Consider the following 20577-nt stretch of genomic DNA (forward strand, 5'->3'; position numbering starts at 1 on the left):
AGATGCAGTTTAATGATTAAATGGCTGTATATACATCCAGGCACATCATATGCAAAATAAAACATTAAGCAAGATCAATTCTAGGATCTAATTCAACTGTACAATGAGAAGGTTTTGAAATCATACAATCGAAATGCAATTTATAAGTAACATGTATAAATGAAACTTCATATTTACTAAAGACATTTTACTTATACTTTATAAAAAAGAAAGAGGAGAGATTATAGGTTCAGAGGGTTACAATAAGTAATCTGAAAACACTTATGGATGATGGCAAAATTCTCTGGCATGGCAAAAAAAANATCTGATCCTTTTTCCCTGTTAGCTTCGTATCTCCAGACTCCAAATTTTGACAATAATGCTGTCACTCTCCCCACTTTCCCATAACGTATCCTACTCCTCCTCAGAATCTCACCTTCCCTAGGAATTTCCCCTGACTTCCCACATGCAGTGTTTATGTCTATCACATTAGTAGGCAGAGCAAAAGCAGACTGCCCTCTGGGCAGTTCCCTTAGCCATCATCGATGCTCTTCATGGACAGGGACCATTTTGTCCACCTTTGCAAACTCAGCATATCACAGTTACCAGCATCTTGGGCCCCCGAAATGATTTTTGAACAAATGAATGAAGGTCATACATTTTCTGAGGATTAATCTTCTCAGGGTCTTTCTCTCTGGTTCATAAAGATGCTTATCAACTTCTAGGATAATAGTTTATAGATGGATTTGTGGGTTCATGAACTTTCAGAAGTTATGTAAAAATGTTATCCCTGTATATTTCCTTGGGTCTGCTTATCTTTCACTGAATTCTCCAGTCTTACTAAAATTTTAGGTCCACCATTTTAGGAATAATCAATAATTCTTTGACCTTCATAATACCAGAGAGTTCTTCTAGCTTCTTCTACCTTGTCAAATACAAGAGGGCACTCAATAAATATTTTAGCAGACACTAGTGTATTACTAAGATCTATGATGATTTTCAACAACAGAGTGAACTTAATGCATGAACCTAACAGCACATGGGTAAAGCTGTGGCAATTACCTAGTTAATTTATAAATGGGACAAGAGTCTTTACAAATGAAAACATCTTGATTCCAATCCAACGACTTAGTAGCCTACTTAATTTTTTCCCATGCAGAACGCCCTTAGAGCAGTTGCCAAAGCTGGTAGAATCTACGGCAAAAAATGAAAGATAAGCAAATCTTCCCCTCCTCCCAGTACTTGCTTGATTCAACAGCTAAACAAACCAATTATGTCTACGAAAAAAAATATACACACATACATACATATAGCAATTTTTGTTTTTGTCTGAGACAACGTCTCACTCTGTCACCCAGGCTGGAGTGCAGTGTTATGATCTCAGCTCACTGCAACCTCCGCCTCCCAAGTTCAAGTTATTTTTCTTCCTCAACCTCCCAGGTAGCTAGGGTTACAGGCACATGCCACCATGCCTGGCTAATTTTTGTATTTTTAGTAGACACAGGGTTTCATCATGTTGGCCAGGCTGGTCTCGAACACCTGACTTCAGGTGATCGGCCCACCTCTGCCCCCAAAAGCTCTGGGATTACAGGCATGAGCCACTGCCATTTTTATAGCAGATTTACTCAGCTTTTTAAAAAGGTAAACAGCACACGCATTGCACACTTTTCCCGGCTTTTCTCCTGAATCATTTTCTAGGCAGCAGGGTAAGATGACGCATTCAGACAAGAAAGCGAAGGAAAGGCTTAGGGCATGGTGAGAGACGTGGAAATGCTGCTCATCTCCACATAGGCTCTTTCCCTCCACACAGAACAGGGACTTGTAATAATCAACCTGCATCACTCTCCCTTAGGCCCACTTTATAACCTCTCTGCACACAACTCACAGAGTTGAATAAACGTTTTTAATAAAAAGAGTCAACAATACTCAAGCTGCAGGTTTGGAAACGGTCATGGGCACAATATTCTAAAAGCCCTCTGGGAAAAGATAAAGAAGAAGATTCAAAGAAATCTATTTTCTCTGTCTTCCATCTCCCACCAAGTCTTAGAAACCCTGGCCTTGGAATAATCAATCCTTTCTCCTTAATACAAAATAATAACTTGTAAAGAGAAAAGTCAATATCTCCTTCCCTGGGCTAAGTGATCAAGTTTATTGCATTTCCTTTTTCATATTTGCTAATTTACCAATACGATTATATTTAAATAAGCAAAATAAAAAATAGCAAATGAATTTCAGTGTAACTATTTAATACTCCCTTCAAATCACAATATACTCACTTCAATTAATTTTAGTTCGCTGGAAAGTCAATTCCTTATTCAATTCTATTTTTGGTGTTCAATGCATTCATAAACAAATGAATGCTACAAACTAGTATTTCTAATTCAGGGTGGAAATGTTTAAAGAGATGTTTCCATTTTCACAATGATTAGAGATAGTGTGCTACTGGGATTTCATGGTAAGACTGGATATGATAAATATTTAGAAATTCAAAGGACAGTCCCACACATTTAATAATATTGTACCAGAAATACTGACAGCCCCTTGTTACAAAGCACTCGTGTTGATCATTCAATGGTAAGCATGAAAGAAGATTACAAGCTTCCCATTCTATCTTTCACCTTTCTTTCTAAATGAGGTCACTAACGCAGCAAGCCAAGTGGCTCACTGCCAGACTCACTGGAACAAACATTGTTTGAATGGTCAGATACTTTCTTATAAAGCACGAGGAATATGGCTAACGCTACACTGTAAAGACAGATCCATCAACGTCGCTCACACAAAATCATGCTGCTTAGAGGAGCACAGCTGACCTCAAGCCCCTTGACTGCCCCATACTATAAGCAGAACCATTATGGGAAGATAGAATTGTATTTTCGGGAGTGCATGCCTCAAACAGGCAAAGGAAAGTTATTTGTTCAATTTCATTGTATTTTTTTTTTTCCTTAAGAGATAGATTGGACGTCTTATTCTTTCATGAAATGGGGAGATTTTTTATTTATGACCCCAGACCCAGCACAGAATTTCACACTAATCTTACCACCAAGTTGTTTCCACAGCCCTCCAAGGTGCTGAGATTGATGATAAAAATGACCACTGCTGGAAAGGTGTTGTTATTGATGAACCCTCGGCAGTGGGAGTCCCCGTGCCTTCCGTTCAGGGCCAGATCTGTTTCCGAATAACCCGAGAAAAGTACCGTGCAAAAATTAATCTTCATTGTAATGGCCTGCACCCCACAATAGACACTGATGTCTCTTTCAGCTGAAATAAAAATATATACAAACAAATATGAATCACAAATGCAGAATCATGAATAACTTTAGCATACCCCTGATATATTTATTCATCTCCTTTGTCTGTTGAACTCATTTTTATATTTGATACACCATAATCCAATGTGCAAGCTATTCAGAAAAGTAGCCAAGAAAAATAGCCTTTTATTTAGTTATTTAAGGAGAGATCTTTGAGCGTAAATATTAAAGTTCACCTCTGTTTCCTTGTGCTTGGTGTCCAGTGGATGTACATTAAGTATTGATCAAATATTGCCAAATGACCAGAGAACTGAGTGGAAACAAATCAGGTTACTGAGGAAATTCAGAACTAGAGCAACCGGATTATTCAGATCACCTGTCAAGAGTAGTGAAAATCACTACAAATGATGCATATTCCCAAGTGTAAGGAGGCAGCAGTTGAAATCCGCCCTAAACCAGATTGTCAAGCACTTTGGTATTTGGTAACCCATCTTATGGGTTGTATAAATAAAAGCCATCCATCAGAATTCAATTTTATTTTGCCTAAATTAAATCACACTAGAGAGAGAAAGGGAATGGAAAATAGCATTGATATTATGAACAAAATGCACAGCTCACTCTAAGAAAATTTTGCCAACGACTATGCATGCCTCAGTAAAAAATGACCTAAACATGGAAATGTAAAACACAATTTGCATGGTTCTCCATGACTCCATTGGTTATCAGTGACGGGGTCTAATCCATGTCTGTAGAAGTGAGCGCGCACACACACACATAAGCTCTTCGTATCTTTAGTTATTTCTACATGTAATGTAGTAGTGTAGAAAATGTAGAAAGGAAATGGAAAGAGTGACTGGTAGGTAATTCCCTAGCGGCAGATTATTTTACATTCATCAGTTTTGGTAACTGCTATGGGTTTAATTATGCCCCCCCCCCAAAAAAAAAGATATACTGAAGCCCTAACCCTCAGTACCTTAGGCTTTATTTGGAAATACATTGTTGCAGATTAAATTAGGTAAGATGAGGTAATACTTGGGTAGAGTGAACCCGTAATTTAATATGATTAGTGTCCTTCTAAAAGAAGCATCCAACGAAGAGACAGAGAGAGACACAGGGAGAGACCATGTGAGGGCAGAGGACTGCAATGGGGCAGCTACAAGCCTACGTACACTGAGGTTGCAGGAAAACCACTGGAAGTTAGGAAGAGACAAGAAAGGATTCTTCCCAGACTCTCAGTGGGAGCATGGCCCTGCCTGGACTTTGAGCTTCTGACATCCAGAACTGTGAAGCAATAAATTTCTGAGTTTTAAATCACCCCAGTTTAAACCAACAAGTTTCTGTTGTCTTAAATCGAATTGTTTGTGGTACTTTGTTACAGCATCCCTAGAAAACTAAGAGAGTAACTTTACCACATTTTATCACTCTGTTATACCAATTGGATAAAGAGTCTGACACAAGTATCTAGTTTTCAAAATGTAGAAACAAACAAACAAAAAATGATTATGCTTTTCAATGGGAAAATGACCTTGATTGTTCAAAGGAGGAAAACCAAACAAAATAACATGTATTTTTGGTGAATTTGATGGTATGTTCAACTAAGTAGCATGCAAGTTTCACTCAAGGTTTTTAGCATAGAATTAATTAGCTTAAATAATTCAGTCATAATCTAATAGTAGAAATGTTCAATAGCATATCTCTTTAAAGATATATAAATACTGGTATTTTTCTTCCAGCAAAGTCAGTCATATTTGGGGAATGTGAATAAGCAATATGGAAATGTCTATGTTTTGTAATAAGTTTAAACTAATTAAAATTGCCTATAAAGAAGTATGAAAAATCTTTTTCATGGCCAAAAGGCAATATGCTAGGTGTAATAGAAAATTCTATGCAATATTCCCTTTGTTGGTGGAAAAATAATGAATTAATTATAAGGTATACTTTGCCAGCCTAGAAAACAATAAACATCATTTAAAATTAAGGGACTATCTCCATAGCCTTCAGCAACATTAACTATTTAAATGCAAATTGAATTTTTAAATGATACTTTTTTCTAAAATAATACTGTTTATTTTAATAAATGTTTATGAGCATCTATAAACTTCAAGATATATCTTAAATCACTGATTTTTCTCTATCTACATGCTATTCCTTTGCTCATGCCATTATTATCTCTCCCCTGGAATATTGCGCTAGCTTCCTAACTGGCTCCTTTACTTCCAGTCTTAATGTCCTTCAAGCAGAACAGCTGTTGATACGTCAATCCAGTCCTGTCACCCTCATGCTCAGATTTTCAACAGCTACTTTTTCACATAGGCCAAAAGCCCAAATCTTGAACTAGATCCTCAAGACTCTCCATAATCTGTTACCTGCCTACCTCTGCGTTCTCCTCCCTCTCTCTCTTCTGGCAACCTTCCTACCTAAATTTGTGACTCTGAACATTTTTCATGTCTTTAAATGCGTCATATTGAGTGATAGAAACTGGAAAAGTAATTACTTCCTGGGGTGGAATTGTCTAGAATAGGGGCACAAGAAAAATTGTGGAAGAGATAAAAATGTTCCCTATCTTGATTTGGGTGGAGGTTACATAAATATAAACACATGTTAACATTTCAAGCAGTACCCTGAAATGTTACTTCTTACTATATGTAAAATATTCATCTTACTATATGTAAAATATTCCTCACTAAACTACTGTGGGCATTTCTAAAACATAATAATACAGGTACTCACACACAAAAAAATTCTATTTGCAATGCTCCAGCTACCCCAAAGGCTTTGCCTAAGTAACTTCTACTCATTCTTCAGGTTTCAAATTTTATTTACCCAAATACTTGACGTGATCCCAAGTCTAAGTTATGCCACTCTGTTTTATGCTGTTGTATTGCCTTAGAATCATATATTTATTTGTATATTTTTCTTAATAAACTGTAAGTCCCAGAGGCAGGAAAGGTTTTATATTAACCGATGTACTCCAGTGAGTAATTAGCTACTTAATTGCATAAGGTACTTGAGCAACAGACTGCATTGAGGATTCAAAACATAGTGGTCATATGTCCAAGCACAGGAGTCCTCTCTTATCTTATAGGGAATCCATTCCAGGACTCCCATTGGGTACCTGAACCACAGATTGTAATGAACCTTATATATATAAAATATATACTATAAAATATATATTTTTTCTTATACATATATACATATGATAAAGTTGATTTTATAAATTAGGCACAGTAAGAAATTAACAATAATACTAATAATTATTATGAATCAAGTATTGTTAAGTAAAATCAGGATTACTTGAACACAGCAATGCAATTCTGCGACAGTCATCCTGATAACCAGAATGGCTCCTAATTGACTAGTCGATAGGGGGCAAATGTACCACGGATAAGCTGGACAAAGGGATGACTCACGTCCTGGGCAGGATGGAGCTGAATAGCATGAGATTTCTTTACACGACTCACAAAGGCACACAATTTAAAATGCATGAGTTGTTTATTACTGGAATTTTCCAGAAAATTCAATATTTTCTGACTATAGTTGACCTCAGGAACTGAAATCATGGAAAATGAAACTGCAGATAAAGGGGACTCCTGTATATTACAGTCCTTCCGGGGAAACAGACACATTAGCGTGACCCACATTGATATAAAGATTGTGTGGAGATTTGCCCAGACCAGCTGGTTACGAATGGCTTCCTGGAGAAGATGGCACTAGCTCAGTCTTGAAGTATCAGTCGGAGTTAGCTAGGTAAAGGAGTGGACATTTTATAACACAGAGGGAACAAATGTGAATAATGAACTATGCTCTGGCTGGCTGGGAGCCAGGTAGTTCTCATCCATTTGTAATGAAAATGCAAAGGAGGAAATAGCAGTCAATGAGGACACATGTTAGGCACAGGTGAGATCACAAGGAACCTGTACCTACAAAATGGCCTCTCTAAGATACCATCAACCTGAATGTCAAATCAAATCCTCAGCTATTAGAGAGTTCAACACAAATTCATTTTATGCTTGGTGAAATCAAACAAATATCATTACTCTACTTGATATACCATAAATGTACCAAAGTGAATGCCTATTAATAAATCTGTTACAAAAGAGAGGTATCACTCTTCTTAACATAAACCAACTAAAGACTAGGTTCCTCAGCTCTGTTTAAGAGGATTAATTAATGTTTAAAATATCTTAACAAATGGCAAATAATTACTGTGACCAGATGTAGCACTCTTTTCTGTTTCCTGCTTTATAACCAATTTGTAATTCCTGCAAGGAAATTGAATTTGCTACAAGCTGATCCTCCTTTAAGATAAGATGACGAACTAAAGGCTTTTTGCAGTGTAAGAAAAGAGATCTGTTCAAATCTTTCCTAACCCAGTTTTCTAAGGACTTTTCACTATATTTCAGAGAAACACATTCTTTTCCTGGTTGTAGGTACTAAAGACATCCATTCAGCTCAACTTCACCATTTTTGAGGCTTTGTGGAGGAAAAAAGAAGGATACTTTCTGTTGCCAAAGGACAATTTCTGCCAAAAGGAGAGAGTATTTTTTCAGTGACTGAATAACAGTTGCTCTCAACAACTACATTTTTTAAGGCTTTTACTGTCCAATCCCTGGCTTGAATTATGGTGTTCAAGAGTATTAAACAACCTAATGAGTAGATACCGTTAGGGGTTTGATTTTTAATGTTTTATGTCTAAAGATACTAAGCATGTCAAATGGCAGGCCTGCTGACAGAGTTTATGTGCAATTACATTTCCAAAACTACAATGTTTTTTTCCCTGATATTAATCAAGCTAGGTTCTTCATAGAAATTAAAAATAATGGAATATTCAACCGAATAGGGTAAAAATAATGTTCTGTACTCTCTCGTCCTTCTGTCTGGCAATGGTTTTCTGTATCTCAGATTTTCTAAAATTTTGCAAATTTTAAATATCCTGTCACACTGTCAGCCATCTGTCTCTCCATGTATAAAATATGCCCTGCTTTGGGGTTCATAGAATGTGGTTCCATACAAATGGAAGTAAAGAAGGAATGGATCGAGTCCTCTATATATGAATAAGGATTCATTCAACTTCTTTACCCCCAATAAAGTTCTATTCCTAAAACATTTAATTATACCTTTGCCTTAGACACAATTATCTGAAAATATATTTGCAGTATATTATTTACATATCTAATAAGTAGGTTTAACTTTGTTCTTGTTTTAGCAATTTTATACTCAACTTGCTTAAATCTAATAGCATTTAAATGTGGCTAATGGTGAGGCTTTTGATAGACTGCATCATTTTCAGATCATCTCAATACTGTTGAAACCTTCATTTCCCTTCACTGGCATCGGAATGTTTAATATTTCCCAGTTATTGAGTATACCTATCTAACAAACTTGCATACTCTTCACTTGTACCAAGAACTTAAAGTATAATTGAAACAGGATAATAAGTACAGATTAACACACTTATTAATACAAAGATGGCAACACTCCAAACTTTGGCTGTAAGCTGGTACTCAGCACTGTAGTGCAATGACTCAAGATGTTCCTTCATCATTGATCTGAAAAAGTAAACATCTGTACGAAAAGAAATTCAGCAGATCAGTGTATAGTGTAAAAGAAAAAAGATGGGGAGGCTGGATGCGGTGGCTCGCACCTGTAATCCCAGCACTTTAGGAGGCCTAGGCGGATGGATCATGAGGTCAGGAGATCGAGACCACCCTGGCCAACACGGTGAAACCCCATTTCTACTAAAAACGCAAAAATATCTGGGTGGGGTGGCAGGTGCCTATAATCCTAGCTACTCAGGAGGCTGAGGCATGAGAATCACTTGAACCCAGGAGGTAGAGGTTGCAGTGAGCCGAGATGGTGTCACTGCACTCCAGCCTGGCAACAGAGTGAGACTCCATCTAAAAAAAAAAAAAAAAATGGGATGCATAAGAATTGAACATGCAAAATCAGTAACATCAGTTTTCTACTAGTCTAGGGGCAATTGGTTCTATTTATTTTCAAAATCTAAACTACATAGCATGTGCCAGTCTCTGTGCTAGACTTTGAGATTACCAACATTAACAAAAGACCCAGTTTCTTCAAGGAGCTTACTGAATAAAGAAGACAGAAGAAAAATAAACAATTACAATCCAGCCTGATAATGATATACTACAGATCTGTAAGCAACATTATAAACAACCTTGTCTTGGTAGCAAAGAGGTGTCTGAAAAGGATTGTTAGGAAGAAATAAAATAGTTCCAACTGGTTAGATTCTATAAGAAATTGATCAGAAGATTGCACGAAGAAAAAGGGATGTCACTGATGTGTAGGTTTCTAGCTTTGGTGAGTGGGTGGATTATTCCCTAAGATAAAAAATTCAGAAAGCAGAAAGATGATAAGCTTGGTTTTTGAGAGGCTGGGTTACCTATGAGACATTCAAGCAGAAATGTACAGCAGGTAGTTGGAAACATGAGTCTAATATTTGGGCTTGGAAAATAAGAAATACAAATTTCAGAATCACCAAATACTCCGCATATCAATAATAAACAACAGTAATAGCTGAAATTACTGATGAGGGTATTCAGATAAGAAGAAAAATAATCTTAAAGCAGGAAAACAATATCGAAGTTGACCTTTGATGAGCCTTTCTGTAATTTTCCAAAGGGCATGGTGATCATCCTCTCATGTTCTATCCCATCTGACTTTAACTATGGGTCTACTGTCTCACATTATGTCTGAGACTGAATATTTGCTTTCCTATTGAATTATAAACTAACAGAGTTCTAGGTTTTCCTACAGCGTGTAACAAATACTCAGCAAATATTTATTAAAATACATTTATTTCAATTCTTTAATAAACAACCCTGTGTGGGTTTTCAGTCTTTAATATCAAGTTTCAACATGTACAAACAAAATAAATGCACAGTTGATTTGGGTTCATCTTGTCTGTTCATCTATGAGTATTCAGCCAACTGCCTGAGATGATGCCTCTGTTTTCAGAGTTTTCAATGAGCATAAAAATCTTTAATGTCTAACTTCAAACTGACAAAATGCAACTCATTAAATTATATAAAATTAATAGATTACTGCAATTTGTATATATGTAGTTTATCTCTCTAAGTGTATTAGACTTGTTGACTAGTTACCTTGCCTCATTAAAAAATGAATTTTTAACAGTGATAGATTTGTTGATACCTGATACTATGAGGAGTAAGCAAGTGCATGATGGCCAGCTGGGGTTACCGTAAATACTGTGTGATTTTGTAACAACATAAAGCTAGCAGACCATCAGAGTGCCATGTTCTAATCAACACTTCCTGTACAGATGAATCACCAAAGAATCTTATAAAAATGCAGATTCTGATTCAGTAAATCTGAATTGGGGCCTGAGTTTCTGAATTTCTTACAAGTTTCCAGGTGTTGTGGACGTTACTTCTCAGTCAATTCAGGTGCTAAGTCACAGCTTTGTATTTTGACTGGACAGGAGAAAGCTCATAGGTGGATTTCACCTGGTGGTTTTAAGCCTCCTACCAAATATCTATTTGTCTGATTTACATGCTTATAAGAGATAAAAGTTTAGTTGTAAAAGGGACAGGAGGGAGAGAGACAAGAATCATGAAGGGAACAGAATTGCATCTGAATCCCTTTCTTATCTAAAGAACTGACTGGTTTTGAAACTCAGTGAAAGAAGGCTCATAAAATGTTCTGTGAGGCTGAATCTAAGTAAGCCTACTTCAGTGCTCCAGTGACAATGCGTGAGACAAAATTGGGAACAGGATCAGGCTCTTCTCTTACCCCCATCTCTTTCTCATTCTACAAACCATAGCAGTTTAAGACCCGGAGGAAGCAGAGCAGCCCACGTCAAAAGGCAGCTTCGCCGACTGGAGCAGTTTTCATGAAAAGCATTTCTGGCAGTGGTGGCCCCTGTGGCACTGTGGTCAAGGAGTCCACAGCAAAGAACCTAAGTGGATCTTTGCTGAGTGTGTGTGACATGCCGTCTTGGGGACTCGAAAGCAATTAGAGAGGATGGGGGTGGATTGGGTAGTCCACAGCGAGCAGGCAGGAGGCTCTGTACAGTTCCAATGCAGAGATTCTTGCAAGTGTCCTCACATTAGTATTGATGCACTGGTTTGTATTCACTTAAAAGTAGTATTGGTTTAAAACTGATAGTATAAACAGCAAGCTATTCAATATAGTGGGAGGAACTTTTTCTGTATGCTGCAGAGTGCTTTGTTGCGTGGTAGAAAATCTCATCTGGAAATAATTTACATTCCAGGCTCCAATAAATATTCCAATACTAATTTATACCATCTCTGTAGGTCATAATAATAATTTATATATCAGTTCTGCTTTCATCTCTAAAATGAGAGTGGCGATGTTTGGTACTATACAGGCTTACACATTGCCTAGGGAACAGATGCTACATATGTTGTTTTAACTCATTTTTGAAAGTTAAAATTTGCTCTTACCAAGTTTTTATATAAGATTGAGGTTTTGGTGCTAAAAGAGCTAGAAGTCCTAAAGGGGTGTTGGTATTTCATCTACCCAAAATACCAACAGCTGATGAGGAACTTAAAGTGGATTAGGAATTCAAGCTTCCTCTGTATATTGAACAGGTTTTGTGCCACCTCAGTTTTTCATCACAACATCTGTTTCTCGTTAGTAAATGCAAGCTGTTGTTCCCAGTGCTGTAGGAAATTCATATGCAGTCTGAGGCAAACTTTGCAGACTTATAATCACACTTGCTGCTCCATGTTCTTTGGAACCAGAAAAGTTTGGTCATCTTTTTCAGGCAGAAAAAAAAAAGGCAAATGGGCTTTACTTATAAAAAACAGAAAAAGTGAAAATTCACGCAATAAACAACTCTGTTATTAAAATATGGGAGAAGACCGCAATTGAACTTGCTAATTGTGGTCTTCTCCACTGCACCTTATCATGTAAATAAAACAGAATGTGATCAGCAATAGCTGCCTGGATCTGTTCTTTTGCCTCATCTGTTGTAGTAATTGCAGTCACAGGTGCAAAGTGGAAAGCAGGCATCATCTTGACAACTTGGACACCAAAAACTATTGCTAAGTAAGAATAAAGGAGACTTGGCTTTTCCTTTCTACACAGAGGGCCAGAACATATTCCCTGCAATAATTATTCCACTAACCTCTCTTACTTTGGGCAGAGAACAATGCAATGGTTAAGCAAAGCCTAACACAAAATTTGACAGTTCATTTTGCTGAACTCACTCATGAACTCTATTGTTAAATCATTGATTCTCAATTTTACCTCCTGTGAAACACTTGTGTTCGTTGAATATTAAAATATTTAAAATATTATTGAGAAAAAGATTTCCCTAGTCAAGCAAGTCTTGAAAAGACTAAACAAATTCTCCTAACGCATGATTTTTCATATCCTTAAACGTGGTAATTTCTATTGAGAGTCTCCATACCTATATCATTTTTTAAACTGAGTATTCAAATTTCATTTTTAGACATCATTGTTTAAGGGAAAGAATCCTAGTTTTATATCTCTATCAATTTGTAGATTTGCAATATTTAACAAACTCATGCCCTCAGTTTTCCTACTATAAAGAGAGGATTTAAAAAGATTTTATAAGTTTGTTGTAAGAAATGAAAGAATTCTGTGACGTGCCTGGTACTCAATACATAGAACTTAGTGCTTGTTTCCTTAATAGTATTATTTACGACATAATGTCAAATCACATGCTATGACACACTGACTAATATCCACCTTCCCATGGCTACTTAGTTCATGTCAGAGGGTCATGACAGTGTCAAACCATGAAGTTTCTAGTGCGATAAGCCCATTTTTCTCCTTGGATGTGCCTTTATCATTAAAGATTTCTTTAGAGGCCAGAAAGTTTAGCCTAATTCTCATGTCCTTCCAAATAAGGGGGGGCTGATTTCAGAAAATATCCATCAGTCACAAAGGCCAAGTACATTCCTCTGTATGTTTCACTTTAACCAAATAATTCCTTGGTACTCTAAGAGTCAACTATACTTTGAGTTTTATTCTAGAATCATCACAACTGTAATTTTAATGGTTCATGAGCCTGCTTTTTGCTATTAGCTTGGATAACCAAGAGTTAACTACCTCTGAAATTAAATGGCATTCCTTTAAATTTAAATGAATTAGACCATGGTCCTTCTCTTGGCTCCACGATAAATGCCATGGAAATTAAAGAAAATAGTTGTAATGTCATAAAACAGCAAAGGTCAGTTAGGGTGAGATGATTACTCTCATCATTATTAACATTGCTTTGCATTTAGATAGCTCCTTTCCTTTGCCAGGCTCATTCTCATTCCATCCCGTTGCTTAAGCTCTGAGTAGCGTGTGGAGCTTCTGATGACATCAAGAGTGATCCCAATGTGGAGGAGATACTGAGAGTCAAGAGGGCAGTAAGCAATTAATCTTTAGGCTTTATTTGCTCACTCTGATCTTTTTGCAAACAACCTCCAAAAAAATGGGTTAAATAATACACAACTAAATATAAAGTCTCTCCTGGGACTTCAGCATTATTTGAATTTCATTAATATTTGTTCTTTAAAATATGAACTCAGTGTTTTTTAAATACAAATTTTAAAATTGTAACTGTGTGGTGTGGGTGTGGGTGTGTGTGTGTGCGTGTGCACGTGCATGCGTGTGGTAATGGGTATATGTGTTTATGAACATACGTCCAGAAAGTTTGGGTGTTTGTTGTTTAAGCCAGATAATACCTAAAGTGCTAATGTGTGCCAGAAAAAATACAAATATCATCGAAAATAGAGGAAGAGACTTCTCCCTCCCTTTTTCTTAGAGCGTTTACTTTAGAAAACTTGTAATTAGAAGTACTGTCTCCTCTCCTTAAAGTGTGTATTAATCCTTTTGAAAACTAGATTGGATTCTTGCAAGCTTTATGACCCAGGAATGTCTTTCTCAAGGATCTGAGAGCCATCTCTTTGAAATGTAAACAACAAGGGAGATGGTACGTTATGTCTCAGTTTCTGTGGTAGGGTAGGAGCCTAATTCTGATGTGAGCCTTGCTCCAAATTGCAAAACTACTTCCTGTCATAAAGATATGAGAAGTTAACTTTTCTTCTGGATAAAATAAATGAGCTAACACAGATGGTCATTCTACTTACCACGTAAAGTGGGGATTCATATGTGTGACAAATGGTCCCGTCAAGTCCTCTTAATTGAGGACTAGTTATTGTCTATATTGAAAACATATGTAATGAGTTGTCTCTGCTTGGCTGTATAAAAGGGTGAGGTTTCTTTCTGTTTTTGTAATCTCTTACCAATTAGCTATGATGTACATCACAGTCTGGTTTAATGCTTATTTAATGATAAAAGTGTTTTTATTTCTCTACTTTTCTCTACTACCTAGGCAGAGAGGATTTCTGGGTTGGAAGAAGATTTTGTTTTTAGGTTTATTTCCCCAACAAATAATTGTGCTTTTAATTGGAATCATAGACTCAAGAAAATAATAGAATACACTATTAGTTGTTCTTAACCATAAATGTACATTAGATTCATCTGCAGAGTTTAAAATACAGATTTCCAAGACCACATTCATAGATTATGACATCACTTATTTGAGGTGAAACAGGGGAGTCCCCACTTTTAACAACTAACCCATCTGATTTTGATGCAGGTGGTCAGTAGATGCCATTGCAAAGAGACATTTTAACATGATATTTTAAAAATCCACTTTACGATAAATACTTCTTTTTCCTGTCCTAGTCAATTCATGGCTCTTTAACCTTCCTTATTCACCTTTACAAGTGTATAACTACCACACCAGCCAGATCTTCTCTGCTGAGCAATCTTTTTATTACTCGGCCTTCTTATCCATTCACAACAGGATCATTGCTTGACCATCCTTCCCAGGCCTCCGGCGACTCTGATGAGAGCCACTGCCTTCCACTACACTGAGGGAGTGAACACAATTTGCATCTCTCACCTTCTCCAACTGTGTCTTCCTCTCTCTTTGTCTCTTAAACAAACAACTACTACTTTTCCAAGGTTAACTCCTTCACCGTACCATTGATCACTTCAATGTTTTCTCTTCTCATTTCATCAATTATTTCTTTATTAGTATTTCCATTTTTTGAATACTTTCCCTATGCTTAGGCCTCTGTAGTCCCAGGAATTGTTTTCAATTCCTGGCTCAGGTTGCACCTTTCTTTCGCTTCAATTCCTGGCTCGGGTTGTTCCTTTCCTCTTCTTTTTTTTTTTTAAACACAAAAGTTATCTAACTAGTAGTCTATTTTCATACATTGTATTTTCCTAGTCCGTACTCATTGATTATCCACTGCACGAGGAATCAGCTCTCATACAGCTGTCATCCGTTTTGATCTCTCTTCTCAGACCCAGGTCCATATTTCCTGCTGCTGAATAGAAAGAAATTGCCACTGTACATTCTAAAATGCCTCAAGCCCATTATTTCCAAACTCGAACTTCCTTTCTAAAACATGCAAGTGTCCTTTGATCAATTAACAGCATCAACATCTACTTGTTCCAGTTCAAAACATCCTCTACTCTTCCCTTTCTCTCACCTCCCAAATCAAATCAATTCTCAATTCCTGCTGAGTCTACCACAAAAATATCTCTTAGTAATTGTCCCCTTGTAGTGCTTCCACTGCCACTGCCTTCAGGATATTTCTCTCTGCCTCTAGTCTATTCTTACTTGATTCTATCTTTCATACTTCTCCTAATGTCTCTTCCACATCAGACCTTTTAAAAGGTACGTTTAAAAAGACTCCATGACTCTCGACTGCCTACAAAATGAAGAGAAAACACTTTCATTACACTATATAACACACAGTCTCACCAAAATAAGTGAGCTTAAATTTATTCAAACTTCTAGCTCTAACTAGTTTACAGGGTCGTCAGGGAAAGAGGAGCGTGTTCAGTGACACCTGAGGGTTACAGTTGGCTAAATCCAGGGTCAGAACTCTACAAGACAAATGAGCAAACTGCTCAAAGAGATAAACAGCATTTGTAAAAGCAAAGGACAGAGGGGAAACATTATAAAACAAAATGAAATAAAAGCTGTATCAACAAATACTCTGTGTGAAGATTTTAGAGGCAACTTGGCTGAATTTAATGATATTAAGAAATTACTGTTGGACTTATTGGATATATATGTAAAGGATAATGATTTTTAAGTTCTTTTCCATCACATATAAACACCAAAGCATGAATAATACATTTATTTTAAAATATGCCAGAGATGGGAGTGGTAAGAACAGGGATCAAAGAAAATTTATAAGTGTTGATAATTGATAATGCTGGATGATCTGTATAAGTGATCTTCCTACAAACATTTACTTTTGTATATGGTTAAAATTTTCCATAATAATAAATGTAAATAAAAAGCTCATTTGTGATATTCAAAGCTATTCACAACCCTGCCTTGGCATATTTTTCTAGAATTCCTTTAGTCATTCCCACCATGACCTTCGTATTTTACCTAACAAACCAAGCACTTAACATTCAAGGTCTGAGTTTATGAAGACATTCAGACAATTTCTGATGTGTGCTCTGTTGTAGAAATGGCACTTCATCTCTGTAACTACCTACTGATTGCTCTATGCAGATTTGCAGTTCCATGGCATGCTCCAAACACGGAAGGACTGGCAGGTTTTCAGAATGTAAGCCAAGCCCAAAGAGATTCCGTTTGCATGGCAGACTTGGAAAAGTGTTTCCAATCATCTAATCTTTATTTTGTAAATGCTGAACTGGGGTTCTATAACTTTAACTAATATAAAATGATGAATACTTAGGTAAAACATTGAGTAACTTCTCACTGAGTACAGGTTTTAGAAACCTGTGGGACATGCCCATCAATATTGTCAAAATCACGTATTTGTCATAATGCTGATGGGATCCTGTGAAATTCATTCTGAAGCTGACCTGTGTACTTTGGTGGTAATCATCACTTCACTGAAATAGTGTTTTTTTGTATTGCACAAAATTTCACAATCATTTTCTTAAGATTATTCCTATACATATTAGCATATAAGAGCAGTTTTTAAAAGTCTGAATTAATTTATTAAAAAGGCACAAATTTTACAAATTTTGAATGAAATTAGTCCCTCTCAATTTTTTATACACAAGGCAATATTTTTCATATATGGGAGCAGCCATTATAATGATAACTGTGATGAACACTTCGTATGTATGTTAATAGGATGTAATTTACAGCTCCAGAAAAATATCTTGTCATTTGCCATTTGTTAATATCCACTTAATGTAAAGAGATAGCCCCCCATTCTCCATATGTATTTAAATGAACTGCACTTCAAATATAAACACTCTTCCAGAAGCAATTAGAGAACAGATTAGGTTTATACTTACCAGGAAATCTACTGTGCAGGTTGGCGTCACAGTTGTAGCCATTGAACTGAGCAGACCCTGGAAGCACTCTAATTGTTAGAAGCAGCAGCAGCCATATTTGTTCCATTGCAAAACCTAGAAAAGAGATATTTATCATGTGGACACTCCTACTTACTCCTCCACTCCTACTCACTGGAAAAACTGAGGCCGATCTCAGCTCACTGTTGGATAAGCAGTCTACATCCATGCAGTCAAAGCTCAGGAAATAACTGAGGATTATCAGTAATAAAGGTAGACTCTTTGGTTATAATATTTCAATATTGTTTTCATGGCTGGCTTCAGTTGGCTAAGAGTGACAAAGCTAGATTTCCATAGTAGACAAGCTAAGGTATAAACCATAAAGTTTACAAAGGAAAATTCTTTATTATGCATAGGGAGAACTCAAACCAAATGTCTAGCAGATTGAAACAGCATAACTAGGCAGACTGACTAATTTGGAGATGAGTCTACATTTTATAATACCGACAAATATAAAGTCAGAGGAATTTAAATGTTGAATACTTGATTCTAAGAGGACTCTCAATAATTTTAATGACCAAATAACAACTTTCCCTCAACAGAAAAAAAAATTACCCCAACAGAAGAATTCCAGACTACTGCTACTTTTCAAAATCCATGGTTTGCGTATCATTTTCTTAGGAAACATAGTGATGAAGCAAAAGGAAGAACAGGAAAATACTGTGTGTGTGAGCAACATTGCAGTTCCTCCTATGACTGCTCCTTGGTGGGTAGTAAGGACTGATACAGATGTAAGAAAATGTTGAATTTTTAGGAGAAAGCAATGGAAAATGTTTTTAAATATATCAATGTGGGTTGAACAGTTAAATAGAAATGGACTTTAATACTTAGACACCAATCAGTCTTGTGTTTAATAATTCTTTTTCTTGGATGCTCATTTATTGGGCTGATAAGAGTTAAAACATCTTTCAGAAATATCTAACTTAGAGCATTGTTTGTACACTGAAAAAAAATATTTTGGGTTGGTGGTTTGGGTCTATACATAAAAAGCTAAAAACATTGCAAATGGTTTACCCAAATAATTTAGTGCATTTTAAAAGCTTGGGTTTGAAAGGAAAAATGGTTTTTTAGGTCTCCTTAAAGACCTGCCCTTAGATAATTAATCAAGTCTTTAGAAAAGGGAAGGAAACACATCTTGCTTTTGAATCATCATTTCAGAATAACAAGTTTACAGTGAATAAAGTCACTTTGGAGAGGATGTGGGAAAGAAAGGCATGCTTACTCTGAAAAATAGACTGAAAAAAAATACTAATTCTGCAGGTACTTCCTTCGGCACTATAACATACTACTCAGAAACAGACCTAAAGAATTTGGGGAGAACAGCGATATGCCTGGTTAATTCTGATTGCCTGTGACAGTCCGTAAGCAAAAGGCTCATACCACTGACTGACCTAGACCCTAGGCTCTCCTGGCCATACCTATGCCATCATTATCCAGCTCCTCAAGATACTTCAAATAGAATTAAGACAGTTTTGTTCTTTTCGGGTCTTTGGAAGGCACTAGACAATAAAGAACCCTGATTGTAAGCAACATAGTCCACTGCACCCACACTTATTCAATGCCCACGACTTCCTTCTCATGATGGGTTCCAAGGCTTTGGAGGCTCTAGACCCACACTGTTGTCCCCCAACATAGAGGTGTCTCCTAAGAAATGATAGAATCAGGAATTTAAGTTGGTGAGTTATTTTGTGGTTCTGAAATGCTTTCTAGCTAATATATTTCTTTACATAAGAAATATATTACATAATACTTTCTTTACAATAAGAAAATAATACTTATTGAATGTGCACTTTGCACAAAGAAGGCACTTTGTGCCAGATAACTTTCCTTAGCTTCTCATTTATATTTTTTATAACAATCATGAGGTTAGAATTATTACTGCATGTACAGAGAAAAAAAATGAGTCTCAGGAAGTTTAAATGACATGAAAATTAAGTGGAGGAACTAGAATTCAACCCAAAGTCTTCCTGATAATAAAGTTTGTTGAACAAGCTACCTAAATTTCATCTGTTATTAAACAAATTTAAGGTTTTCTTGATTCCCTTTTACCATCAGCTGTTTTCTTTAGCTTTTTAATAGCTCTCTTCATCTTAAAATGAGCAAATAAATTTTTACATAATTAATAAAATTTGCTTTATAGATATATGTCATAATAGGGCATTATGAGGAATAAAATTACTTTAAAAAAAAAAAGAGAGGAATCTTCATTTCTCATTGTGAAAACAGAAAAAATAATTATTGCCTAAACTAGACATATTTGTGTTGACCAAAAATGAATGCAAAACTTATGTTAATAGAAACAGCTCACTGAGACCAAGTAGCAAACTCTTAGCCTTAAGGCTTTAAATCACACCTGAGGTCGTCTTAAAAAGGCATGCCACTGTCCCACACTGTTTCACAAAACCTACCGCACTTTCATGGTGATTAATACCCTAACCATTTTTCTAATGAGTAAGAGGTGGAAGTAGAAGGCAGCTTTCTTTAACAGAAAATATATTGATTTTTATGTTAGCAGGTGTGGATTCAAATGAATCCCTTCTTAGCCATTCTCTAGATTTGTTATTTAAAAATAAAGATGATGAGCATACACTTTATAAAGCATAAGAACATAAAGAATATTACAGTTTGACATACAGAAGGCATTGAAATCTTATTTTCAAGGCCACCACATATTGATGTGTAGTTTGTACCCTCCACTAGGGCATCCAATGGAGGAAAACAATGACTAGGTCTGAATTTCTTTGGACTAGCCATATATTCTAGAGCTAAGCTAAAACCCAAAGTGTCTCATGGGCTAGTGACATCCCTAATTAGTTGAATATCTACTTGATTTACAACGAGATTTGTGCTGATCTGTGTTTTAATATTAAGGCCCATTAGGAAAGAGATTTTAAAAGGACACCCATATCTCTTATAGAGGCAGTATCCATATTTTGAATCTATAATTTTGGAAGAGCCTATG

General features: G+C 36.2%; 1 protein-coding gene across 1 annotated transcript in view; it reads right to left on the bottom strand.

Annotated features, from left to right (window-relative positions):
* ZPLD1 (zona pellucida like domain containing 1) overlaps nt 1-20577 on the bottom strand; it is a 70865-nt gene that overhangs the window by 19732 nt on the left and 30556 nt on the right. Inside the window, exons 2-3 of the mRNA XM_017504324.2 lie at nt 17559-17672; nt 3017-3237 (exon numbers count right to left, since the gene is read on the bottom strand). Coding sequence (XP_017359813.2) covers nt 3017-3237; nt 17559-17672 — 335 coding nt within the window. The remainder of the gene's footprint in view (nt 1-3016; nt 3238-17558; nt 17673-20577) is intronic.

The sequence above is a fragment of the Cebus imitator genome, unplaced genomic scaffold (assembly GCF_001604975.1).
Source record: "Cebus imitator isolate Cc_AM_T3 unplaced genomic scaffold, Cebus_imitator-1.0 Scaffold321, whole genome shotgun sequence".
NCBI classification, from domain to species: domain Eukaryota; kingdom Metazoa; phylum Chordata; class Mammalia; order Primates; family Cebidae; genus Cebus; species Cebus imitator.